The sequence below is a fragment of the Ambystoma mexicanum genome, chromosome 3q (genome assembly GCF_040938575.1).
Source record: "Ambystoma mexicanum isolate Mex_15411 chromosome 3q, UKY_AmexF1_1, whole genome shotgun sequence".
Lineage (NCBI taxonomy): Eukaryota > Metazoa > Chordata > Amphibia > Caudata > Ambystomatidae > Ambystoma > Ambystoma mexicanum.
The window spans coordinates 1,058,347,994-1,058,370,970 of NC_090926.1; the positions used below are offsets into that span (position 1 = coordinate 1,058,347,994).

General features: G+C 45.1%; 1 protein-coding gene across 4 annotated transcripts in view; it reads left to right on the forward strand.

The window, feature by feature from the left end:
• HGS (hepatocyte growth factor-regulated tyrosine kinase substrate) overlaps nucleotides 1–22,977 on the forward strand; it is a 793,272-nt gene that overhangs the window by 589,297 nt on the left and 180,998 nt on the right. For all 4 annotated transcript variants that reach the window (XM_069655261.1, XM_069655264.1, XM_069655262.1 and 1 more), the window contains 2 exons: nucleotides 19,560–19,693; nucleotides 21,280–21,396. In XM_069655261.1, coding sequence (XP_069511362.1) covers nucleotides 19,560–19,693; nucleotides 21,280–21,396 — 251 coding nt within the window. The remainder of the gene's footprint in view (nucleotides 1–19,559; nucleotides 19,694–21,279; nucleotides 21,397–22,977) is intronic.

Below are 22,977 nucleotides of genomic sequence, written 5' to 3' on the forward strand. Positions count from 1 at the left end.
ATTCTCGGAAGCGCCGACAGCGGTCGTCTTCCAGGTCCTCTTCTGAGGACTCTGCCCGGCACGTCGCTTACCCCACCAGCCGGGTGACGCCGGAGGAATGGGCTTCCTTCGGGAAGAAAATGCTGGCGATTCTCGAGTCGCAGGGTACTAAGCCGTCCGCGCCCCCGAGTGGGGTCGGTCGTGAGAGGTCGAGAGACACCGCTCGCAAGAGTGGTCGGCACGAGTCACGGGAGAGGTCTCGTTCGGACAAGGGGACTCGTTCTCGACGTACCCGTTCCAGGTCCCGGACCTCGACGCGTTCGAGACCTTGTGCACCTGTGATGTCTTCGAGGAAGACATCGACAGGCTTTCTCGAGGCTCCGAGGAAGTCGTTGACGCCGTCGACGCTCAGGTCGTCGAAGGACACGCTCGGAGCTCCGGCTTTGAGGACTGTGTTGACGCCGTCGATGCTGGCGGCGCTGCATCTGACGTCGACGGCGAGTTACTCGACGTCGACGCCAATCCTCTTGGCGCCGATGCCTGTTCTCTCGACGCCGGCGCCGATTCACTCGACGCCCTCGACGCCTTTCGAGGCTGGGGTGTCGGAGGTACCCCGTGGCACGGGGGAACCCCCTAGGAAGGCTCTGGTTAAGAGCAAGCATTCTCCGGTGCCTTCTTTTCACCACCTGGAATATATTTCGGAGGTGGATGAGGATTCTGATGGCCTGGTTCCTAGTCAGGTTCCAGATGAAATTGTCTCGGGCCATAGTCAGTTTGACGATTTGAGGCAGTCACTGCATGATGCCAGTGGACTGGACACCTCTCCGGAGGTGGAGTTTTGTAGGCCTGAGCCTGGCTCTCATGCCGATTCCTCGTACCGGCGCCTTATGGCTAGGGTTTCCGAGTACTTGGGATGGTCTGCTCCCCCAGGGGAGTTTGTGCAGGATGATCTCACGGACATCCTTGTTGTTGGTCCCCCAACTGACCCGGTACTGCCGTTTCATATGGCTCTTCAGAGAAGAGTGGCGGCGGCTTGGACTGCTCCGGAGAGTCTCCCGGCGGTGGGCAGGTCCTTGTCACGAAAATACCGTCCAGCCAGTAGCGACCCCTGCTACTTGACCAGGCACCCCACTCCGGAGAGTTTGGTGGTGCAGGCGGCCACGGCCCCGGCGAAGCAGGCGTCGTACCCTACCATCCCTCCTGATAGGGACGACAAACGTTTTGATGGCTGGGCGAAGAAAGTGTTTTCTACTGGTGGTATGGCGCTTCAGGCGGCCAACTCCATTTGTGCCTTGTCTCGTTTCACACACACTCTGTGGAACTGTGTTGCGTTAGCGGCTGAACATATTCCCGAAGGGGACGAACGGGATGGTTTCCTTGCTATGGTCCAGGATGGTAAGGATGCCATGTGTGAGTCCGTTCAGTCGGGTTTGGACAAGGCTGAATGCGTCAGCAGGTCCATGGTGGCGAGCACCGTGATACGCAGGTTTGCGTGGTTGCGGAAGTCGGGGTTTGCTCCTGATGTACAGTCCCGGTTCCTCAACATGCCCTTTGACGGTGAACACCTTTTTGGCAGCAAGGCTGACGACAGCCTTGAGAGGTTGCAGACCTCCAAAGCTGCAGCGAAGTCGTTGGGCGCAGCAATGGAGGGGTGGTTCCTTTCGCTATTACTCGTCCTTCAGTAAAGCGAGAGGAGCTGGCAGTCAAAGAGGCCAGCGCAGGGGTACCAGAGGTGGACGACAGGGTACCCGTGGTGCCAAGGCCGCTCAGGCACTTGCCTCTGCCCTCAGGTAACGCCGCAGCCGCTACCACTCAGTCATGAGGCCATGTCCCATGGTTCGCCGGTTGGGGGGGAAGGCTGGCGCAGCATCTTGTAGAGTGGCGTGCCATTACTTCAGATGTGTGGGTTCTGGAGATCATAACCCACGGCTACTGTCTTCCCTTTCGGTAGAGGCCTCGCGACAATCCACCGGGGAACCTCTCTTTGCAGAGTCCGGATCCGCTCCTTGCGCAGGAAATTCAAGCCCTGCTGGAGAAAGGCGCCATAGAACTGGTGCCTGTAGCGGAGAGGAACAAGGGATGGTATTCCCCTTATTTTTTGATTTCCAAGAAAGACGGGGGATTGAGACCCATCATGGACTTGCGCGGTTTGAACAAACTCCTCAGGAAGGACAAGTTCAAGATGGTTACTCTCTCTCAAGTCCTCCAGGCCCTTCAGCTTCAGAACTGGTTGGTGTCTCTCGACCTCAAGGATGCTTACTTCCATGTGCCGATCCATGTGCGATTGACCTCCGCCCCGAGGGTTTTCACCAAGCTCATGGTGGTGGTGGCAGCACATCTCAGGCAAGGGGGGGATTCACGTCTACCCCTACCTGGACGATTGGTTGATCAGGGGGAGCTCTCCTGAGCAAGTCCTGGATCATCTGTCCGTCACCTGCCACTCCCTTCACAGGCTGGGCTTCTCCCTCAATTTAAAGAAGTCCCATTTGACACCAACACAGCGGCTCCAGTACATCAGAGCAATGCTCAACACTTCCCTGGGGCAGTGTTTTCCTCCCCAGGTGAGGGCTCTTCACATTCAGCAGATGGGCACAAGTTTCAGCATGCCCAGACGCTCCCAGCGTTCGAGTTCTTGAGGTTGCTCGGCCTCATGGCATCCTGCATTATTCTGGTGCCAGAGGCTCGCCTGCGGATGAGATCTTTGCACTGGGCACTCAAGACGCAATGGTCGCAGTCCTCCGGCAGGATGTCGGACCCGGTTCAGGTGCTGCCCTCGGTCGCCCGGGACCTTCTGTGGTGGGCCGTCGAAGGCAACTTGATGAAGGGGGCCCCATTTTGGCTTCCCTGGCCGGAGGTGACGATCGTGACGGATGCATCCCTCATGGGATGGGGAGCTCATGCCAACGGGCTGACAGTCAGCGGTCATGGGTCTCCGTCGGAGTCAAGACTCCATATCAATCTGTTGGAGCTGAGGGCCGTCAGGCTAGCCCTGAAGGGTTTTCTGCCGACTGTGCGAGGAAAGAATGTCCTGATCCTGACGGACAACACAGTGGCCATGCACTACCTCAACAAAAAGGGGGGGGCAGGGTCACTTCCTCTGTGCAGGGAGGCGATGCAGCTCGAGTTCTGGGTCATCCAGCAGGAAGTTTCGATCTCGGTAGTTCATCTGGATGGAGACGAAAACTAGATTGCATACGCTCTGAGCAGGAAGAGCACGATCTCTCACGAGTGGGAGTTGGCTCAGGAGATTCTCCTGGAGATCTTCACCCTTTGGGGGACCCCTCAAGTGGATCTCTTCGCCTCCAGTGTCCACCGGAAGTGCGAGAGGTTCTGCTCGCGGGAATTTCCTCCAAAAGGAGCCTTAGGAGACGCGTTCGTGGTAGAGTGGTCATTCCCGCTGCTGTACGAGTTTCCTCGAGTCCCCGTCATCCCGCAAGTGCTGCAGAGGTTACGGAAGTTCGGTTTCCGGATCAGCCTCATTGCTCTGGCGTGGGCTCGGAGGACGTGGTACCCGGACCTTCTCGACTTGCCCATCTGCCCTCCACGTCGTCTTCCCTACCGAGACGATCTGCTCTCATGGGAGGGGGGCTCAGGTTCTCCATCCAGAGGTCAGATCCCTCAACCTTCACTGTTGGCTTCTGAAAGGTTGAGGTATAAGGATTGGGACCTCCCTGAAGACGTGATGGAAGTGTTGCTCTCGGCCCGAAGGCCAGCGACAAAGTCTCTGTACCATTGCCGTTAGCGTAAGTTCTGCGACTGGTGCAGAGTTCAGAATGTGGATCCTTTTGCATGTGACATCCCCATGGTTCTGACCTTTTTACTTTCTTCGGCCCACAGGGGCTTGCAAGTGGGTACCATTAATGGTTACCTGGCGGCGCTGTCCATCTTTAAGCGCTCGTCTGAAGAGTGTTCCTACTTTAAAATCCCTTTAATTTCACAGTTTCTGAAAGGGTTCACTAATGTGTTCCCTCCGTCACCTTTCCTGGTGCCCGGTTGGGATTTGAACCTTGTTCTTAAGTTTCTTATGGGTGCTCCGTTTGAGCCTTTGCATTCTTGCCCTTTGAGGCTGTTAACTCTGAAAACTGTGTTTCTGGTTGCGGTTACTTCCGCTCGCAGAGTGAGTGAGTTACAGGCACTTTCAGTTAAGCCACCCTTCACTGTATTTCACAAGGACAGGGTTGTCCTTAGAGTTCGTCCTTCTTTTCTTCCGAAGGTAGTGACGGAGTTTTATTTGGCCCAGAAGGTTGTTCTTCTGGCATTCTATCCTCCTCCGCATCCTGGTAAGGAAGAGGAGAGGCTCCATAGGCTTGATCCTAGGAGAGCTTTAAGCTTTTATGTTTCACGCATGTCCCGGGTCAGAGTGGACTATCAACTCTTTATTGGTTACGCTGGAAAGCGTTTGGGACAAGCTGTGACGAAACAGTCTTTGTCTGACTGGATTATTTTGGCCATCTCGGAGTGTTACCGCTTGGCGGGTAAGGACCCACTGGCTGGCTTGCGGGCCCATTCTACCAGGGGTATGGCTGCATCTACTGCCCTGCAGAGGGGTGTTCCTATTCGCAACATCTGTGATGCAGCCACCTAGGCTTCAGTACATACATTTGTACGTCACTATTCCCTCGATTCCATCCGAGGACAAGATCTGGCCTTTGGCAAGGCGGTCTTTTGCTCTGCTATTTGATTGGCAATTCTAAATTTTGATTCTAAATTCTTTACCTCCTCCTTGCTCTGGTACTGCTTTGGGAGTATGTCATAGATATGGAATATGTCGTCGGACCATCCCATCGAAAGAACGTTACCAGGTAAGAAAGTAACTTGTTCTTCTGATGATTGTATCTGCTTAGATTCACGTGCGCCCACCCTTCCTCCCCGCTCGGGTTGAAGGAACATAGACGTCTTACTACTTTCTCTCTTTATGTACTCACTCACAATAGCCTTGGGCTCCCTCATGGCTGAAAAAATACAATCGGAGGGACCTCGGCGCGTGAGGGATTTTGGGTACACTACACATCACGATAGGGATAGTGTTACAGACACGCATATGCCGACGTCCCCTTTCGGTCCCCGAAAGGCAAGATGCAATACTCTGCGGCTACCACTGTATGCCGAACCATATCATCAGAAATGCTATTACGGTGCGTAATGCATGTCATACAATAAATACAAATTTAAAAAACGAGCAATAAAGCAGATGAGTAAAATTTTCATATGTTATACATATTCCAGCACATTGAGTGACGTCATTTGAGGTCAGTATAACACTTATTTGTGTTCACCTTGCAATATTGAGTTATATGGAGGGTAAAGTTTTATAGTCGGATCACAACATATTTTGTACTTGGAAAAACAGTTAGATTCTCCCAGAAGGATGTTGGCAGTGTTTTATCCCGGCAATAATGGTGTGCAACAATTAGAACCTGTTAGGGAACAAGCACTACCAATGCCAATAGGTTCAGAAGAGGGCCTTTAGGGAGCCAGGACAACCAAAGTCAATGGGCTAGTTCAAAATTCTGATGCCCTCTTCTTAAAAAACTTTTAAAAATAGTATTTCAGTAGAAAATCACAGAAGCTCAAGAGGAGCCACCTTGAAGAAATACAAGCTGGAAGGCCAGTGCAGGCGAGTTGAGGTCAACTCAAAAGGGTTTAAAATAGTACTCCCTAAGCTAGGAAGCACCACAATTGACAAAAGGTAGATGTACCCCAAGCCTCACAGTACCTGTGAATTGAGAAATTGGTTCCAGCTGGATGCCTTCCTGTTGCAGTGTAGCAGACCCTTCTTCCAGGTCCTTGGTCGTGGTGATGAAAGGGGGGATGTTTGGCTGGTTTTTGCTGCAGCACTCAAGAGATGGACTCTACAGCTATGGATTTTTTGAGATTAGCTGCCTATGGTAGATTTGGTGATTTTTTATCAGTGCCAAAGAAGAACTAACAGCTCTGATTAAATGATCCCTCGGTCCTGGACTCTGGTGATGGGACTCTGGAAGAAGATTTCCTGCTTCTGTAGGGTCCTCTGGGTGCTCACTAAGTTTTGACCAGATTCGCACTTCCGAAGACAATGTACTTGATGATGGTCAGGGGTTCCCAGGCATTGGGATTCTGCAGCCTTGGAAAATCACAGCAAGTTGGGGGTTGCGCCAAAATGGAGCTTGTCTCAAGGATAGTTGATCCCGCCAGCCCAAGGGATGAAGTTGTCTCGTACATGTCTTCCCTCTGCATTGTCCACAAGGCTTTCTGGGGCCTGGGTCCAAAATACCTTCAACTATCCCTCCGTAAATACCTCCCCTCTCAAGCCCTTCGCTCCTCTACTTCTAACTCCCTCAGGGTTAGTTGTTTTGCATAGAAATTAACTTGTGGCAGATCTCTGTTTTCGGCCGAGGCCTCCCTTTGGAACAGCCTCCCAGCCATCTTGAAACGTGAGGAGAACCATATCCGATTCCAGACCACCTCAAGACCTTCCTCTTTGGCCTCCCTCTGTCACTTGGGCCCAGGTACCTGCTAAACCTGCCACTCTCCTGCAAGGCCTCCGGCCCACCCCTTGCACTGGGGTTCTGTATCTGTACCCATACAGTCCCCCTCCCACTTCTCTTCTGCACTTATCAGATATACTCTATCTGACTCATCGATCACCCGCCACTTGCTGGTTCCACTACCACGGTTTATCGCCTTTATTTATTTTATTTACTATTTATTCTTTTCTCTCCTCTGTTCCGCTCTATCCACTTCCCCAACCCCCCCTTGCACTTCCTCTCTTTTCCCTTTTCCACTTTTGCACTTGCGCTTTCTTAATGTCACTGGGCTTAGTAAGATCGCTGTTTTGTTTTTTGTTCTCCCTTGTTCCCCTCCCTTTGCCTGGTCGCGCTCTGAAACACTTGTGTAAGAGCACGATATAAATAAAATATTTCATTTCATTTTCCCAATCGATATGAAAACGGGGTCAGCACAGATGCCGGGTCTTAACCGGGATGGTGCTGCTGGCGTCTCGTCACGTTTTCTTTTTCGTATGTTCCTCTCAAGTGGTCGATTCTGCCTCTAGTCTCAAAAACTTTGCTTTTTATGCTATTTCCCATTCATTCACAGCCTAGGCTGTCAATCACACAGCAGGGTGACAGCCAGCCGGCCAATCGGGACTGGTTTCACTCAGGCACACCTAGAGACAAAGGACACAGAGGTTTCGGGACCCTCCCCCACTTCCTGCCTTTCCAGACACACTGGAGCCTGGGTGGGCTTCAGGGCTGAAGCCCGTCAAAGGCAAAACACGTGAAGGGTTCAAACCTGTTTCATCTAACAGAGTAAAAGCCAAGAAAGAACTAAGAAACCGCAAATGGCGAAAAAAGAAGATGGGGCTATTTTGAAAAGAATGGTCACCCATGGGTGCTTTACTGCAGCTGAGGGTACAGCCCGCGGTAGAAATGCACACTGGTAGTAAAAGTAAGCCACTGCCTCCAGCCATTGAAAGTAAGTTAGTGTAACAAAAAATGTCACATAAGTGGGAAAGGGAATTACTAAGTGATACCCAGCACTCCACATAGGGTGGTGTGTGCTGGTCCCACAAAGAAAAATGTAAGACAGGGATCATCTTACTATTCTTGAAAACTGTAGTTCACCCAAGAAAATATTAGAAGTCCAAGGGACTTCTTAATGGCAATGCACCTAAGGTGATGTGTGTCGCTATGCAAAGCAGATGCCTATGGAGTTTATCAGACTCCTAAAACAATGAAACACAAAAATCCTAGTCAGTAAAAATACATGAGGGAGTGGGAAAAAGGTCCCACTCAGGAGCAAAAAAATACAAGCCCCGAGTCCAGCAAAAGAGATGGGAGTCTATAAGGTTGAAGGGAATTTGCACAGAAATGAAATTCTCCCAACACTCCTCCCCCTGCCCCCAAACTAACGGACAGGAGGATTTAATCCACTCCTGGATGAATCTCCTATTCCAGTCGGTCATACTTTCTGGAGAGACCATCAGCATTTTGGTGATTGCATCCTGACCTATGCTCTATAGTGAAATCAAACCCTTGGAGGCTGATAGACCATCTTAACAATTTAGGATTTTCCCCTTCATTTGCATTAATCATCTCAAGAGTTGGTGGTAGTCAGTTTGAATGAATAAGGAAAGCAGAACCATACAAGTATGGACTAAACTTCTTCAATGACCACACAATGGCAAAACACTCACGCTCTATGGTTGCCCACCTTGTTTCTCGGTCCTTCCGCTTTTTGCTGATGAAGCAAATAGGGTGTGTTCTGCCTTGCTCATCCAGTTGACTCAAGACTGCACCTATCCCTGTATTGGAAGCATCTGTCTGTACATTTTAGGATTGGCTATAATCAGGAGCGGAGTGTGGAGGCAGAGTGTGGAGTCTGCAGGAGGCTAAGTCTGTCTTCCCTGTTCATTTTTTGAAGGAGGCATTATTTACCCCAACCGGCCGCGGAGTGTGGAGGCAGAGTGTGGAGTCTGCAGGAGGCTAAGTCTGTCTTCCCTGTTCATTTTTTAAAGGAGGCGTTATTTACCCCAACCGGCCGCGGAGCGGGCCGCGGAGTGTGGAGTCTGCAGGAGTCCGCGGGATCAGCGGAAAGGCGGATGGACCCTGGCAGGTAAGAACTACACAGTGGGAAACATTTATTTTACAACAGGACTCTTACTCGGACTAGCCCATGTGAAAAAGTGAAAGAAAGGGGGGAAAAAAAAACTAACATAGGAGTACACCTCACGCTGCCTCTCTGCCATAAGCGGTGAAAAGTGTAGAGAGGGGGGACTGCGGGATTTTTCCTTTGACCCCCTCACCCCAAAAACCAGAGACTGGGAATACAGCAAAGCTGGGGGAAACATCATAACAAAATAAATTTTACCTGCCGTTTCGATAGAGAAAAGCAGGGCGGAACATCGAGTACTATTGACTGTGTACCCTTACTGGAAAGCAATCTGTGTGGGGAGACTGCGGGAGATTTGTCCTTTGACCCCCACAAACGCTAAGAAACAGCAATAGTTACCCCCTTCCAATACCCCGATAGCAACTTACCTTGATTCGAGGCTGCTGAGCCCAGCTGAAGCGCGTTTTTGCAGGCAGAGAGAGCGGACGTCTGTGCAGAGCAAGAAGCGGGAAGCAGGGAGTGCGGGCGGCGCATGTTATACGCGTTTCCGGCTCTTGCCAAACGCGGAGCAGCGTCGGAAGCAGTGAAAGAGGTGGACGACACAGAGGAAGGATTGATAGAACCAAGGCTGCCCGTGGAAGAACAGGGCGAAGCTCGGGAAATGACTACCATAATGGAAGAAGTTAACATAGCATTAACCCCTCAAAAACCGAGAAGAAACACGAGACAAACATCAAAGCTAATGTTAGGAAATGCAAAGAAACAAGATGAGAGCCAGAACAGTGTTGCGGAAGAGGGCCATAATCTGAGCCTGACGGAAATGCTGGATAACTCATTCCTAAAAGAGAAAGAAATTATTAAGGATCTAAATAATAACACTAACAACACAAACCATGAAATATCACTACCAATAAATGACAAAACCGGCGATATGCAGAAAGAAGAATTTAGGCAATCAAGCTGCCTTCAACAGGACAACAAAGAGACAAATCCCAAAATTACAAACATGGAGGGAGAAATTAATCCCCAAAGACAGAGGGAAAAAGAGCCATTGGAAAAAACAGAAAAAAGGGAAATAAAAGGTCAAATAACATCCACTGAACCAAAGCCGGGCCTAAAAAAGTTACAGCAAGAACATACTAGTAAACACAATCAGCCAATAGTATCACAGAAAGAAAAAGCAATCAAGGCAAAAGAGCAATGGAAATTATATTAACAAAGAGCGACTAAATCAGAAAGACTTATAAAAGAGACTGCTCCAATTAGTCAATGTAGAATGGAACGTTTATCGTTGGATTTAACAGAAATTGAAACATTGATGGAATTACAACAGAAAAATAGGAACAACAAAAAACAAGCTAATTTAGATGAAAGATCCGTAGAATCATGTTATGAAACCAATAGCTGGCAAAATTATACCGACTCAAGTTACACAACGACAAATAAGACACAAAGAGTAAATAGAGAAACAAAGGTAAAGAAAACAGATCAGAAGCCTGGGGAAATGGTTGGCGAGGGTACACCCAAGGCAGAAAATAAACAAGAGACAGTGGCTACATCAATGCTGGACTTACAGAACATGCTGATAGCTGTAACAACACAAACAATGATACCATATATAAAGTTACAAGAAGCAAGTCATGAAATAATGAAAGAACACACTATGATACTTAATTCCATATTCACTAAACAAAAGAATCTAGAACTGTTGATACACAAAATACAAGAACGGCTCAGCATAGAAGCAGAAAATAGCTACATATGGCAACAAAGATTGGCAGAGATAGCAAGACAAGACAGAATGGACAAAGCAACACTCATGGAAGCCCTAATCTCGTTCACAAAAACAACCATAACGAAGAACAACATCGAAGGAAATAACCAAAAAGAGAAAGATCAAAATTCGGGAGCACCTAAGACAGGCTCCACTAAGATAACACAAGATAGCATACAGAATATGAGAGAGAATAATCACAACGATGAAATAGGAAACCAGAACTACATTCAACTAATAGACTTGACAACGGAAGAAACTAAGACAAAAATAAACAAAAAATATACAGAACGGACAGAGGAATTAAGAACATACACTACAGATCCGCAGCCTGAATCAACACAAGGGAATGCGAATTATAGCATTTTCGAACAACAGACTATGAATAATTCAAATAAAACAAAAATAACGGCGAAAAACAGACAAAATAACAACAGAGGATCCAGAGCATTTCTCAGAAATCTGTGCTAAAGATAATAGTAAAAAACCACAGCCCCAACAACACAAAGAAATGAGTACAGTGGATGTGACAACAAAAACAAGCGAAGTAAAAAAAAGAGGAGTAGAAGAATCCACCCAAAGACAAGAAATAACAAGTAAGGGCGAAAACAGACAGGCTGTGAATGTTTCATCAAGTGAAGAAGGAAATATGGAATTACTGTTGAACCTCTCCACCTATTCAACACAAGAAACTGAAAAAGCTAGAAATGAAGACAAAATTGGAGAAGCGCAACAGGAACAACAACCAAATCCTGCATCTATGTTGGTAATTGATTGTTATGAGGAAACTATTACAGAATCATATATATCAGCTGAGCTATCCCGCGAAGACATTTCAGACGAAGATCTGTATACGGGAAATAGCACTGTGAGCACAATAAGAAAAGATAGATCAGATCTGGGAAAGCAACCTGAAGAAACAAACAAAAACAGAGATGAAAAAGCGGACCCAAGAACGAAACAACCGAGGTATGAAGGAAGATCAAAGCCCGAACATCTTCAATTTGTTGACCCTTACTTTAAAGAAAGTGTAATTAGATTAAAGTTAGAAGGAAGATCGGAAAAAGAGGCAAATATTGTGATGAATAGAACCAATCTATTACGCCTCTTTAAGGCAATTCCTAAATTGGAAAAATTGAAATCAAAAGATCTGAAACAAATCGAATTTAGAGACGAACAGAGATTGGATAAAATCTGGATATACTGTTACTCAAGAGAATTGGAACGCTTAATAGCATCATGTGCGAAAGAACTGGAAGATAGAGGATTCAGAGTGGCAAATGAGGATAAAGCGGACGACATGAATGAAAGATCCAGGATGACGCAGCATAAGAGTAGATCATATTCGGAAATCAGTAGTGCAGAAAACAATACATATAATGAAGGATGGGACGACACAGAGGAAGCAAGAAGGAATAATGATGAACAAAAAAGAAGGAACTTAAAACCATATGACAATAAAACACCGAACAAATGGAATTTTGAAAAATCACCCTTCTGGCGGGAAATTAGTATGGAAAAAAGTAGAAATGAAGAAGTGAGAAAACCAAGCCAATAACAACGAACGGTAAACAATATACAAGAAGTAACAGTATGTTCATGGAATACTAGGGGACATAAACATCTGTTCCAAACAGATCGACCCGAATTAAATTCAACACAGGTGATATGTTTACAGGAGACATGGCTATCAACCCCCAGTATGTGAAGGATTTCTAACATACATGAACCCGGCTATTAACAACATTGGAGGAAGACCATCAGCAGGCCTCATTACTCTAATCAGTCAAGATTTAGCAACTGAAATCACCGAATATCAGAATATTGGAAACTGGGCGCAAAATACTCTAGTTAAAAGACAAATGAGGATAGATCCGCAGAAGAACAAAGAGCCCATAAGCACCCAATACCTAAACATCACCAATATATATTGGAATCCAAAGAAAGTTCCAGAAGAAATGATAATTGATTCTATCTTCACTAAGATAGACAGCATTGCCCAAGAACATAAAGACGTAGAATTTATTATATGCGGGGATCTCAACCTGCATATTTCTGATGACAAAGGAGATCTAATAGCAGATCAACTGTTGGAAAATAGAGCACGAAGGTGGAAAATAGAGACATGCAACAGAAATTTTGAAAGATGGGATGCCCACAATGCAGAAAAAAAAACGATACCAACTTGGTCAAGAGGGGAAAATAAATCAATCATAGATTACATCTATACTAGAACGGGAATCGCCTAAGCAAAAGTCGAGGCAAAAAATCTATTCAGTGAACATAGCGACCACTATATACTAAAGCGTTCTTGGGTAATGAATAAAGAAGAACGACACAAAATAAACATACCCACGTTGACGCTAGTAAATAGAATGAACCGGTTGAGAATTCCGCAGAATAGACTAACTGAAATAACAGAAACATTAATGAATTCAGAGCAAAAAGATTCCAACAAAATCAATTATGGGTGGCTAACAGATCAATTCCAAATGAAACAGAGATCGAATCAATTACCAAAACCAGAATGGAAATATATCTACAATCAAGAGATTGCAGAAAAGAAAAAAGAAAAAAGGAAATCTATTAAAAGAGCACAAAAGGAAATACCGCAATCCAAAAAAAGAATAATCGGCCAAGCAAAACAAAAATTCAAAAATTGGCACAAAAACGCCAAAATGATGCAAGACCAAGAAAATGCTGAATCTATGATGGCCACCCTGAAAAATCGTAACACCAGAAATTTGTGGGATCTCTTGAAAGCGAGTAAAAAGGCTGAAAATGCAATGATAGTGGATGTCCCAGAAGCAGCGTGGGTTAACTATTTTACAGCTCTTTATGAAGAATGAACAACGGTGATAAAGGAAATTCAACAACATCCGCCAAAGCAATGGAACTTTATATACGACATTGGAGAGATTACCAAAATAATAAAAAAAACTAAATATATCAAGGGCACCAGGGCCGGATGGCATGTCGAAAGCAACATTAAAACAAAATCCAGAAGCTTGGGCACAATTCTGTGGCAAAATTATAGATCTGATCAACAGCACGAAAAACGTGCCCGAGTCCTGGAAATTAGCAACGCTAATCCCTATATACAAACAAGGATCATCAAAAGAACCGAAGAACTATCGACCTCTTGCACTTCTGGATCCGCTAGGGAAAATCTTCGCTAACATTATACTGACAAGACTAAACATATGGGCAAAACAAACGAAACATCAAGCGGTGCGCCAAACAGGATTTGTGCGCAACGTCGGAACAAATGTGAACCTCATGATTCTAAATCTGATGAAACATGAAGCTGAAAGAACAAAAACAAACACAATAGTAGCATACGTTGATCTGAGCCTGGCATATGATAAAATTAATAAGATCTGCTGTGGAAGAAATTGGAACAATGGGGATGCCCTAATGACATACTAGAACCAATTAAACTTTTGTATACCAACACAAAAATACAAGTAAAAATGACAGCGGATGGAATAATAACGAGACAAATAAACACCTGGCACGGCTTAAAGCAAGGGTGTCCGCTTGCAGCGGCCCTGTTCAGCTTATTTACGTCGGATTTTGAAGAGGCTATAAATACACCAACCATCAATCCTCCAAAATTAAATGCGACTGCGGTCCCTTGTTTGATCTACGTGGATGATATCATTTTATTAGCAAAAACACTGTGTGGATTACAAAAAGCTCTTAACCAAACCTACGAATACATGGAACAAAACAAACTAACAATAAACACCAAGAAAACAAGAATCATGTATCTAACAAAGAAAAATTCAAATGGGAAAAAAGCATTTCAATACTACCTCCAAGAAGAAAAATTGATCCAGGTTACCACCTATAAATATCTAGGGATATGGATAAACCAATCGTTGACAGAAGCACCATGGGCAGAACAGCTAAAAGCAAAAACTAGAATGCTAGCCAGACAAGGCCTGTCAATTCATAAGAAATTTGGAAAATTTTCGCTAGTACCATCAGTAACGTTTTATAAACAAAAAGTGACAGCGATCCCCGCATATGGAGCAGAAACCATGATTAATCATGATACAACCATATGGATGAAACTGGAAGCGATGTATTGGCGGAAAGTATTGAGTCTACCTCAGAACACGCCCATGATACGGATACGATATGAACTGGGTCTCCAATCATTAGAATCAATAATCGAATGGAAAATAATAGATCTCTACAGAAAAATCAATAGCGAAGAAAGGATACCGGCATTAGAAATTCTAAGAACTTCAAAAGTACACGTCAATAATGTTGCACTGGAAAAATGGAAAGAAGCATCCCTGTGTATATGCAACAAAAAAGGGATTACACTGGATACATTGATGAAAATGCCTCAAATCGCAAAAAAGAAACTAAGTTGAACTGATTGGATTGAAACCCAAGAGCAGAAAGATCTATATAAGATGACACTTAAATGTGAGGGAGAGGAAAGAGCTCTTAATCAACTGCCAAATTACTTAAAATTATATCCGGATCGAAAAATCAGAGACATGTTCCTGAGATTCAGACTAAACCTACTACCAACAAGAGAAGTTTTGAGAAAATGGAGCCAAAATAAAAGTGCAAGTAGTGACTGCAGATTCTGTCAGATAATAGGGAAAACCGAAACACTCTATCATGTAATTATCGAGTGCGAGGCACTAAATCAAAAAAGATTGATCTTTAGCGCCAAATACGCTAGTGCCAAAATTGAAATGGGAAAAGAAGAAAGATGGAGTCAAATCTTAATGGGAAATAATAGAAAGATGGTCGCAACCATAATCCACTTCTGGGAAAACATCATGTTGGACAATAATAACAATAAGGAAGAAGGATAAAAGATAGAAGACATTGGTGTTTGTAATTGGTTATTTTATGAGGAGAATAATGTAGATTGAATGTAAACGATAAATGTAAGGTTTAAGATGTAAACCAAATGCATTTTAATAAAAAAAAAAGAAAAATAATCAGGAGCTCTCAAGACTGGAGCTTTGCAGAGGGCTTGTTTCAGCCCTTCAAATGCCTTGACACACTCCTCATTCCATTTGACCTTCTTGGGGAATTCTGGAGAGGAGGTGACATTTAGGGAACAAGCTATGGTCCCTAGTTCTCTATAAACTTCCTGTAGTACCCAGTAAGTCCTAGGAAGGCTCTCACCTGGGTTTGAGTAGTGGGGATGGCCAGTCTTGTACAGCTTGTACTTTGCTGGGCAAGGGCCTAATCCCCTCACCTCCTACCTCATGATCAAGGTAGACTCCTTTGCTCCTACCATTCTGACATTTACTTGCCTTTATGGCCATATGGGCCTGTTTAAGAGCCTGCAAAACATATCCAAGATGATGAAGATGGTCTTCCCAAGTGGGGCTGAACACTGCAATGTCATTCAAGTCATGCAGAAGTCCTCTAACCCATTCAGAACCTGATTCACCCGCCTTTGGAATGTATCGGGTGCATTCTTTAGTCCAAAAGGCATATCCCTAAACTGGTATAAACCTCCTGGGGTAAAAAATGCAGTTTCCTCTTTGGCATGGTCTGTCAGTGCTATTTGCCAATAGCCTGAGGTCAAGTCAAATGTACTGAGGAACATGGCAGATCCAAGTTTATCCACCAGTTCATCTGTCCTTGGTAAAGGATTGGCATCAGTCTTGGTGACTGCATTCAGATCCCTGTAGTCCACACAGAACCTCAATTCTTTGGTTCCTGCCTTTGGCACTAGCGCAAATAGACTAGCCCATGGACTTGTAGATATGTGCTCTGACATGATCAGACATTCTGTAGCCCCTGCTTTTGGCAGGGAGACTGTCACCAGTGAGGATAGCATGCGGACCTCAAGGGGTCAAGCCTGGTGTCGGTGAAAACAGGGAGGCAAACTGACTTGACAGAGTGCATTCCCTTGCCCAGGAATAGAAGGGGATCCGGTCTCTGTCAGCTATTTCAAAATGGATTGTCAAATTTATCTAGATCTGTTATTCATTGTAATTGTTACATTGCAGACTATTGATCTTTTGTTAAAAATAAATGTTTTGATCTCCTATTTGGGCCAAGAAAGAAAAGTTACGTGCTCTGAGAGAGTGTGTGTTTATCTTCCTGGTTCTGATTTAAGTAACGTTATGGCGTGGGTGACGAGGGGACACGTTTGGCTACCTGGCTACGAACGTCATGAAAATAGGTGGAGCATAACGTTTGGACTAGTGATGTCAGTTTGAGGGGCGGGCGATCTTTATTAATGCCGCGAGGCCACTTGAACTTAGAGCGATGAATCAACGGATAAGATTAGCACAAGATGATGGCACCCAACCCATTGTTTTCGCATGTGTAAAAGTGAGGAAAACCAAGGTACGATGCATAGGAAAAGATTTTAAGATCGATTACAGTATGCTTAAAAATACATGCCCGAATGATCAGGACAATACAATTTTTACAATACCTCAGAAGAAGTCCCTGTGACCACCAAAAGTAAGTAAGTTGGTGATCTACGAAAATAGAGGGGATGCGGGGATGGTTGTGGGCCACTAAAGAGTCCTTAAATACCCAAAAATCGAAATTCTATCTTAAGAGTCAAACCTCTGTTTATGGGGGCCTAGTCAAATTTTGACATCAGAGATCATGTGCCCTTCTCCGTCAAGGCCAGCATCAACATGCATATCTACCAGACGTTTTATGTGAGTCATTTTGATGCTCTTAGGAATGAAATCCTCCATTGGTTACTTCTTTTGTTTATTAATCAGAAATACTCAGCAGACAAACCCTTCTTAATTCTCATGATTTGTGAAAAGGGTGTCGCATGTTTCCTGCCTGACGTTCTGCATCCCAAAGCAAGTGTTCCCAAGGTGCTGGTTTACTCCCCCCATGCCTCCCACCACCCACCCACCAAACCACAAAATGATAGGATATGGGATGGTATGGGGAGGATCACTGGTCCCCCCTTCCTTTGGTCCCATTTTAAGGCAGGGAACCGTCTCTTTGTAATACCAAACAATCTATTTCCCCTTTGGCCATACCCAAAAGAACAGGGAAGAAACAATAGTAATTGGCATTTTGGATGCTGCACCTTTTAAAAGGAAACCCCATTGTTACTGAGTCCACCTGCAAAACCTTCATAGGTTCCCTGAAAACACTGTTACCCTCAAACATTTCACCTCTTCACCAAACAAAGGCATGCACGCTGGAAAGGTTGTCATGAGACACTCAGACCTACGGCTCTGCTGTAAGACCCTCTCACCATGTTTGCAGCAGCCAGCTCGCTGGGCAGTGTACAGATGCCAAGCACATGCAATATAGCCCAAAAAGAGAATGTAAAACCCAATATGCTGGGCCAACCCTGACAAAAATGTGGTTCATCCCCCACCTACCGCATCTAATGAAGCCCAGGTGAGTTTAAAGGGCACAGCCAATCACAGGACATCATACATTTGGGCACAGCGGTGCAGGCCCTCACCCAGAGTCCAGCCAAGGGGAGGAGCCCCATCCACAGGGCTGGTGAATCTCCATTTTACCACTATGCTCTAGAGGTTCCGAATGTGGGGTGTTCATGCTGGATTAAGGGAGTTTTAGACCATTTTTCCTGGGGGCGAAAATGACTGGTTCCCTTTTTCTTCCTACCCTTGCCGATGTGTTGTGTGCTGACCACCTGCTTGAAGGCCTACAATGTTTACCTGGGGTGTGTTGTCTTTAGGCAACTGTCTTATGTGTGTAGGAGCTAGGCGATTTTACCGGCTATGGTAGACTGCCCGTTTCCCTTGCCCCCCTTTAGTTCTTTAGTTATCTTATGTTGGGTGCCTATCTAAGATAGCGGAACTGTATAAAAATACTGGGGTTATCGCTTAAAGCCATTTGCTGTTTTCTATAATATACTGTATATTCTTTTAATACTGTGTATTATGTGCTAAGTACTTATTTGACCTGATTTACATCTATATGTGTAGCATAAAGATCTTTTTCAGTTTATCTGTGTGGTGTATTTTCTAAAGATAAGTGTGTTTAATAATTGTAACTTTGTGTCAGCCTGCTAACGCTACCCGAGAGTTAAGTCTTGTCGCTCTTTCCATGTTACCTACCTTTCAGATATTTTTGGCATCCCTTTCTTGTCATGTATTTAACACTCCCTGCACATTATTAATGGCAGTGGTTGTAGATCTCTCAACAGAGGGTTGTATAAAACTCTTAACTGTCATTCAAGTACCCTCTCTAGTACAACTGTATCTTTTTCCCTTCCCTATTAATGTCTTTCATGCTTTGGATGACAGGATTACTTGAGAATGAGGCTTCTTCGTTTGTCTTGACACTATTTCTGAAAAAGTGTTAAAAGAAAAAAGTACAGATATAGCAATCTGTGCAATACAAATAGCTATTTATTTTCTTAGTTTGTAGTGTTTGTTGAAGGTGAGTTGGCTCTTCCTGCTGGGTATGATCATGTAAAGGGTTTACATGCTCCCTTTATTTGCAGGGCAGTTGCATAAAGTGAGTTGTAGAGCTCTCTGTTGAATGTTCCAAACTCTTTTATTCACACCATACATACGCTACCAGATGTGGCCCTGATGCCTTGGAACTCTAGCTTATAACTCACTTCTTTGATTAGACATGCTTATCCAGCTCTGTCCTCAAGGAGGGTTTCCCTTTCACCACTTCATTGACACTCTTAGGATGAGTAGGGTTGGACGTGAGCGTGGATCCATTACATTGGGCCTGATTGGGTATGGTTTACCTAACTTGGTGATTAAACATGTCTGCCACAGCAGGTGATAAACCGAAAGTATGAGTCCAGCAAAAGCACTTGTTCGCCAGTGATATGCAAAAGGGCGCTGTCCAAGGAAAAGGTATATGCTACAAGTGGTGATTTATTAGCCTGGCATCGATCTCAGGACACTTTCATACATTCACCATTTTAAGAGTGGGGAAGGGGTATGGGAGATGAAGAAAAAAGAAAGCTATGCTTTAATGCAAAATATCATGTTGCCTTTTTAGTAAACCAGTTACCCAAAACAACGGCAAGGTGTTAATTACCACCACAAGTATACCTTCCAGAGGACAGTTGTTAACTGAGTGATCGTATTGCGCCTTATCCTAGACTGATGCCAGTTTGAGAAGGCAGTTCTTAGCAGGATGCTTCTCTGTAAAGTTAGCCCCGCATTACCCATGCAGGGTAGTTATAAAGTTTTCAAGGCTTTTCTGAGAGCTGTCTATTCTTTTCTGTTTTTGGTGGTGATAGATCAGACGATGGTGGGCGCATACATGTACCAACCAGGAGCCGGCCCCGGACAAGCCGCTCAGCAAGGCCAAGCAGGGCCCAGCGCCAACCCTGCATACAGCTCCTACCAGGCAACACCAACGCAACCCTACCAGGCAAGTGCTAGAATACCATCGTGAGCGAGTGAAAGAGGCAGCATAAAGGCACTTTACCCATCTCATTTAAGATTAGGTATTGGGATAAGAGTGGTTTAGTTAGGAAACCTCAAACAAGTTGGAAGTTTTAAACACTTTTTGGAATGTACAATTTATGTTCATTGGAATGGTGGATAGGGTGAGAGTAGGGAGTGAGGTTAATGATTTTGCTAGTGGTGAGATGTGATAGTGGATAGTGAGGAGGGCGATTAAAAGGTTGCTGGAGAGAGGAAAATGAGACGGAAAAGTTTGAGGAAGAATTGTGGAGGACCGATTAAAGAGGTCCTGGTTGACAGTTATGAGGGTGTTGGAAAGAAAGGTGTTGGGCTGAGAAGGTTGTGAGGGTAGGAGACAAGGGGCAAAGTGTGTGGTATGGAGAAATGAATTTTGGTGACAGTAGGATAGAGTGGGGCGAGGACTGGGATTGGAAAGATCGAGGATGAGGTATTTAACGGCATGGGGGACTAGTACATCCTAATCGTTCAAGTCATGTGGGCAAGAGCAGTGGGGGGGGTAACAAGGATTGAGTTTGAGGATGCTGAAGGAAGAGGACATTTGATGCATCATACTAACTACAGTGGGTAAAGGGTAAGGAATGTGAACCATGGGGGCTAGTGCATCGGGTGAATTTGGAGTTTGTAAATAGTAAAGCCAGGATATTGGGGGCTTTGAAGTGAGGGGGGGCTGGAGTGTGTTAGATGACAAGGTTTTATACCAGAACCATCTGCAGAGGAGAAACTGGAGTATGAGTATTTGAATGGGATTGAGAGTGGGAGGTGATAGCTAAAGAGGTTGTATGCTGGAGAAAGATGGAAAGGCTATGCATCAGGAGTGAATGATGTGTATGGCGGAGTACTTCATTCATGGAAAGTAGACGGAGAGGATGGTGTGGGTAAAATGGTTATGTGGAGTACGATTGATGTGGGTAGAATTGAATATTATGGATGTTGGGAGGGTTTCCTCATCTCTGTGTTCAGAATGTGATTTAGACCCGCCTACACCTTCCTCCAACCGGGTGTTAAGTCGCAAGTCCTAAGCTGTGGCTCAGGCACAATTGTGATTGGAAGCTAAATGCATGTTCAGCTCCCAGTATTCTTATAAAATGGGGAATCTTCACCTTCACTCAATTGCTCGGATGATTTCCAAAACATCTAGCGGGTTAAGATCTTGGGAGAGTGAAGGCCAGAGTGGGCCATAAGTGAGGAGGGTGGAGTATCTGTATTTGAAAGGTGCTTAGTCGAAGGGGAAGGATAGTGGAGGTGTTGGAGCAGCTGGAGGATGAGTAGGATTGAGGAATAGAAGGGAGAGAAGTGAAATGATAGGGTGAGTGGGAAGGTGGGGGTTTTGGAAGAAGATGGATAGTGGAGAGGGTGAAGCGTTGAGAATGTGAAAAGGAAGGAAAGTATAGTATGTTGTCTGGAGAATAGCAAAGGAGGAGGATGAAAAGGTTTGGGAGAGTTGTGAGGGTGGGGGCTGGTGTGGGAGAAGGGTAGGTTGTGAAAAATGTGGTTCCTGCATTTTGTCATGCCATGTGTTACCTTTCATAGAATGCAGCCTCCCAACCACAAGTTGTTCCTCCACTACCTCAGAATCCCCCGCCTGCTGGAATGGGATACATGGGCGGCCAGTCTGTCCCTATGGGATACCAGCAGTATAACATGCAGGTGAGTAGCATGGTTTAGATCATTGCATGAGGTACTATTTTTGTTAACAAGACAATGCTCTCCAACATCTTTGGGTGCGGATTTATGCATATCCATTCCTTCGGGGTTTTTAATGTAAGCAGTTACATGCCGGTTTAGCTCCTGTGGCTTGAGAGTACATTTGTGGGAGGATTGTGAAGTCCTTAGATGATGGCATAGATCCGGAAAAAATAGGGGACTCTTAATTATAATTATTCCTTTATAACAAGCTTAATACCAGAGATTGGTTTCTAAGCAGGGGGTCGGGATTCCAACCTGTGTTGCGCTGCATTGTCTTGCTTCCAGGACAAATGCATGGCCCCTGAGCTATTCCCCCTCAACAATAGTTCCCCATAGTTCAAGGTACCTTTGCAGAGAATCCCAGTACTGGGATGCCAGCCTTGTATGTCTGGGTGTAGGTGCTGTTATTGGGATTTATCATTTTGCTTCATCCCCTCTCCCAGTGAGACCCCCAGCACGTTTTGCGGTACTACCCAATTTGATCGAATAATATCGATCGAATGGTACATCTGTCCGAATTCGGCCAGTAACATTCAATCAATATGATTTGATCTAATTGGGTAATAAATAATTAACATGGGGAGCAGGGGTTGCAGGGGTGTCCTCTGACCCACGTACGTTAGAGGGGCGGAACGGACGCTGCAGGCTCAGGAGAGGTGATGGACGTGGAAAAGTTAAGTGGGGGCTGGTATATTGGGGGAGCATAGATTAGGTGACTCTGGCCACTGTAAAACTGTATTCACAACAACATTGACTACGGTCCAATCCGCCGCAAACAATTCTGCCACGGCCAAATAGCACAGATCCCTTTTTGCTAGACTTCTGGAACTTTGTCTTTCTATCCTGAATACTGGAGCCATTTTCCACTCATTCATTCTTATTAGCTCTGACTGTTGGAACTCTGTTCTCTGTGTTTTACCTTTACTATGGAGTCTGCTTTCCTCCAGATCTCTTTAAATGCATCTGTGTTTAACTTTTGCAGCACACAGCTCCTTATGGGCAATGTTGCTGGGAACCCTTTTGGGTTCTTCTTTGAGATTCTTTCATTATCCTTACTAACTACATTTCTTAAGGATATAGTGGTACGTTGTATATTTCCTAAAACTTTATACTATGAGAGATTAGTGTTGGGAAGATCTATAATTTGTATACTTCATCCCCTCTCCTAGTGAGACCCCCAGCACTTTTTGCTGGACTTTTGGTCCTTTTTCTTTCAATCCTGAATGAGTGGAGCCTTTTTCCACTCATTCATTCTTGTGGGCTCCGTCTTTTGGAACTCTATTCTTTGTAATCTACGTGTACTATGGAGGATGGGCAGTGTTGCTGGGGACCCTTAAAGACCTCATTTTAAGATTATTTTAATATATATCCTCATGTAACTACAGTTCCTTGGATAGAGAGATTCTTAGTATCTCGCCCTAAACCGTATAGTCTGAGGGATTGGCATACACCACCAAAGTATCACACTGCTCCTGTGACTTTTTAGTCACATAGACAATCACCTAGTTCTGGCTAGTGGCAGTGGACGTGTTCTACCAACTA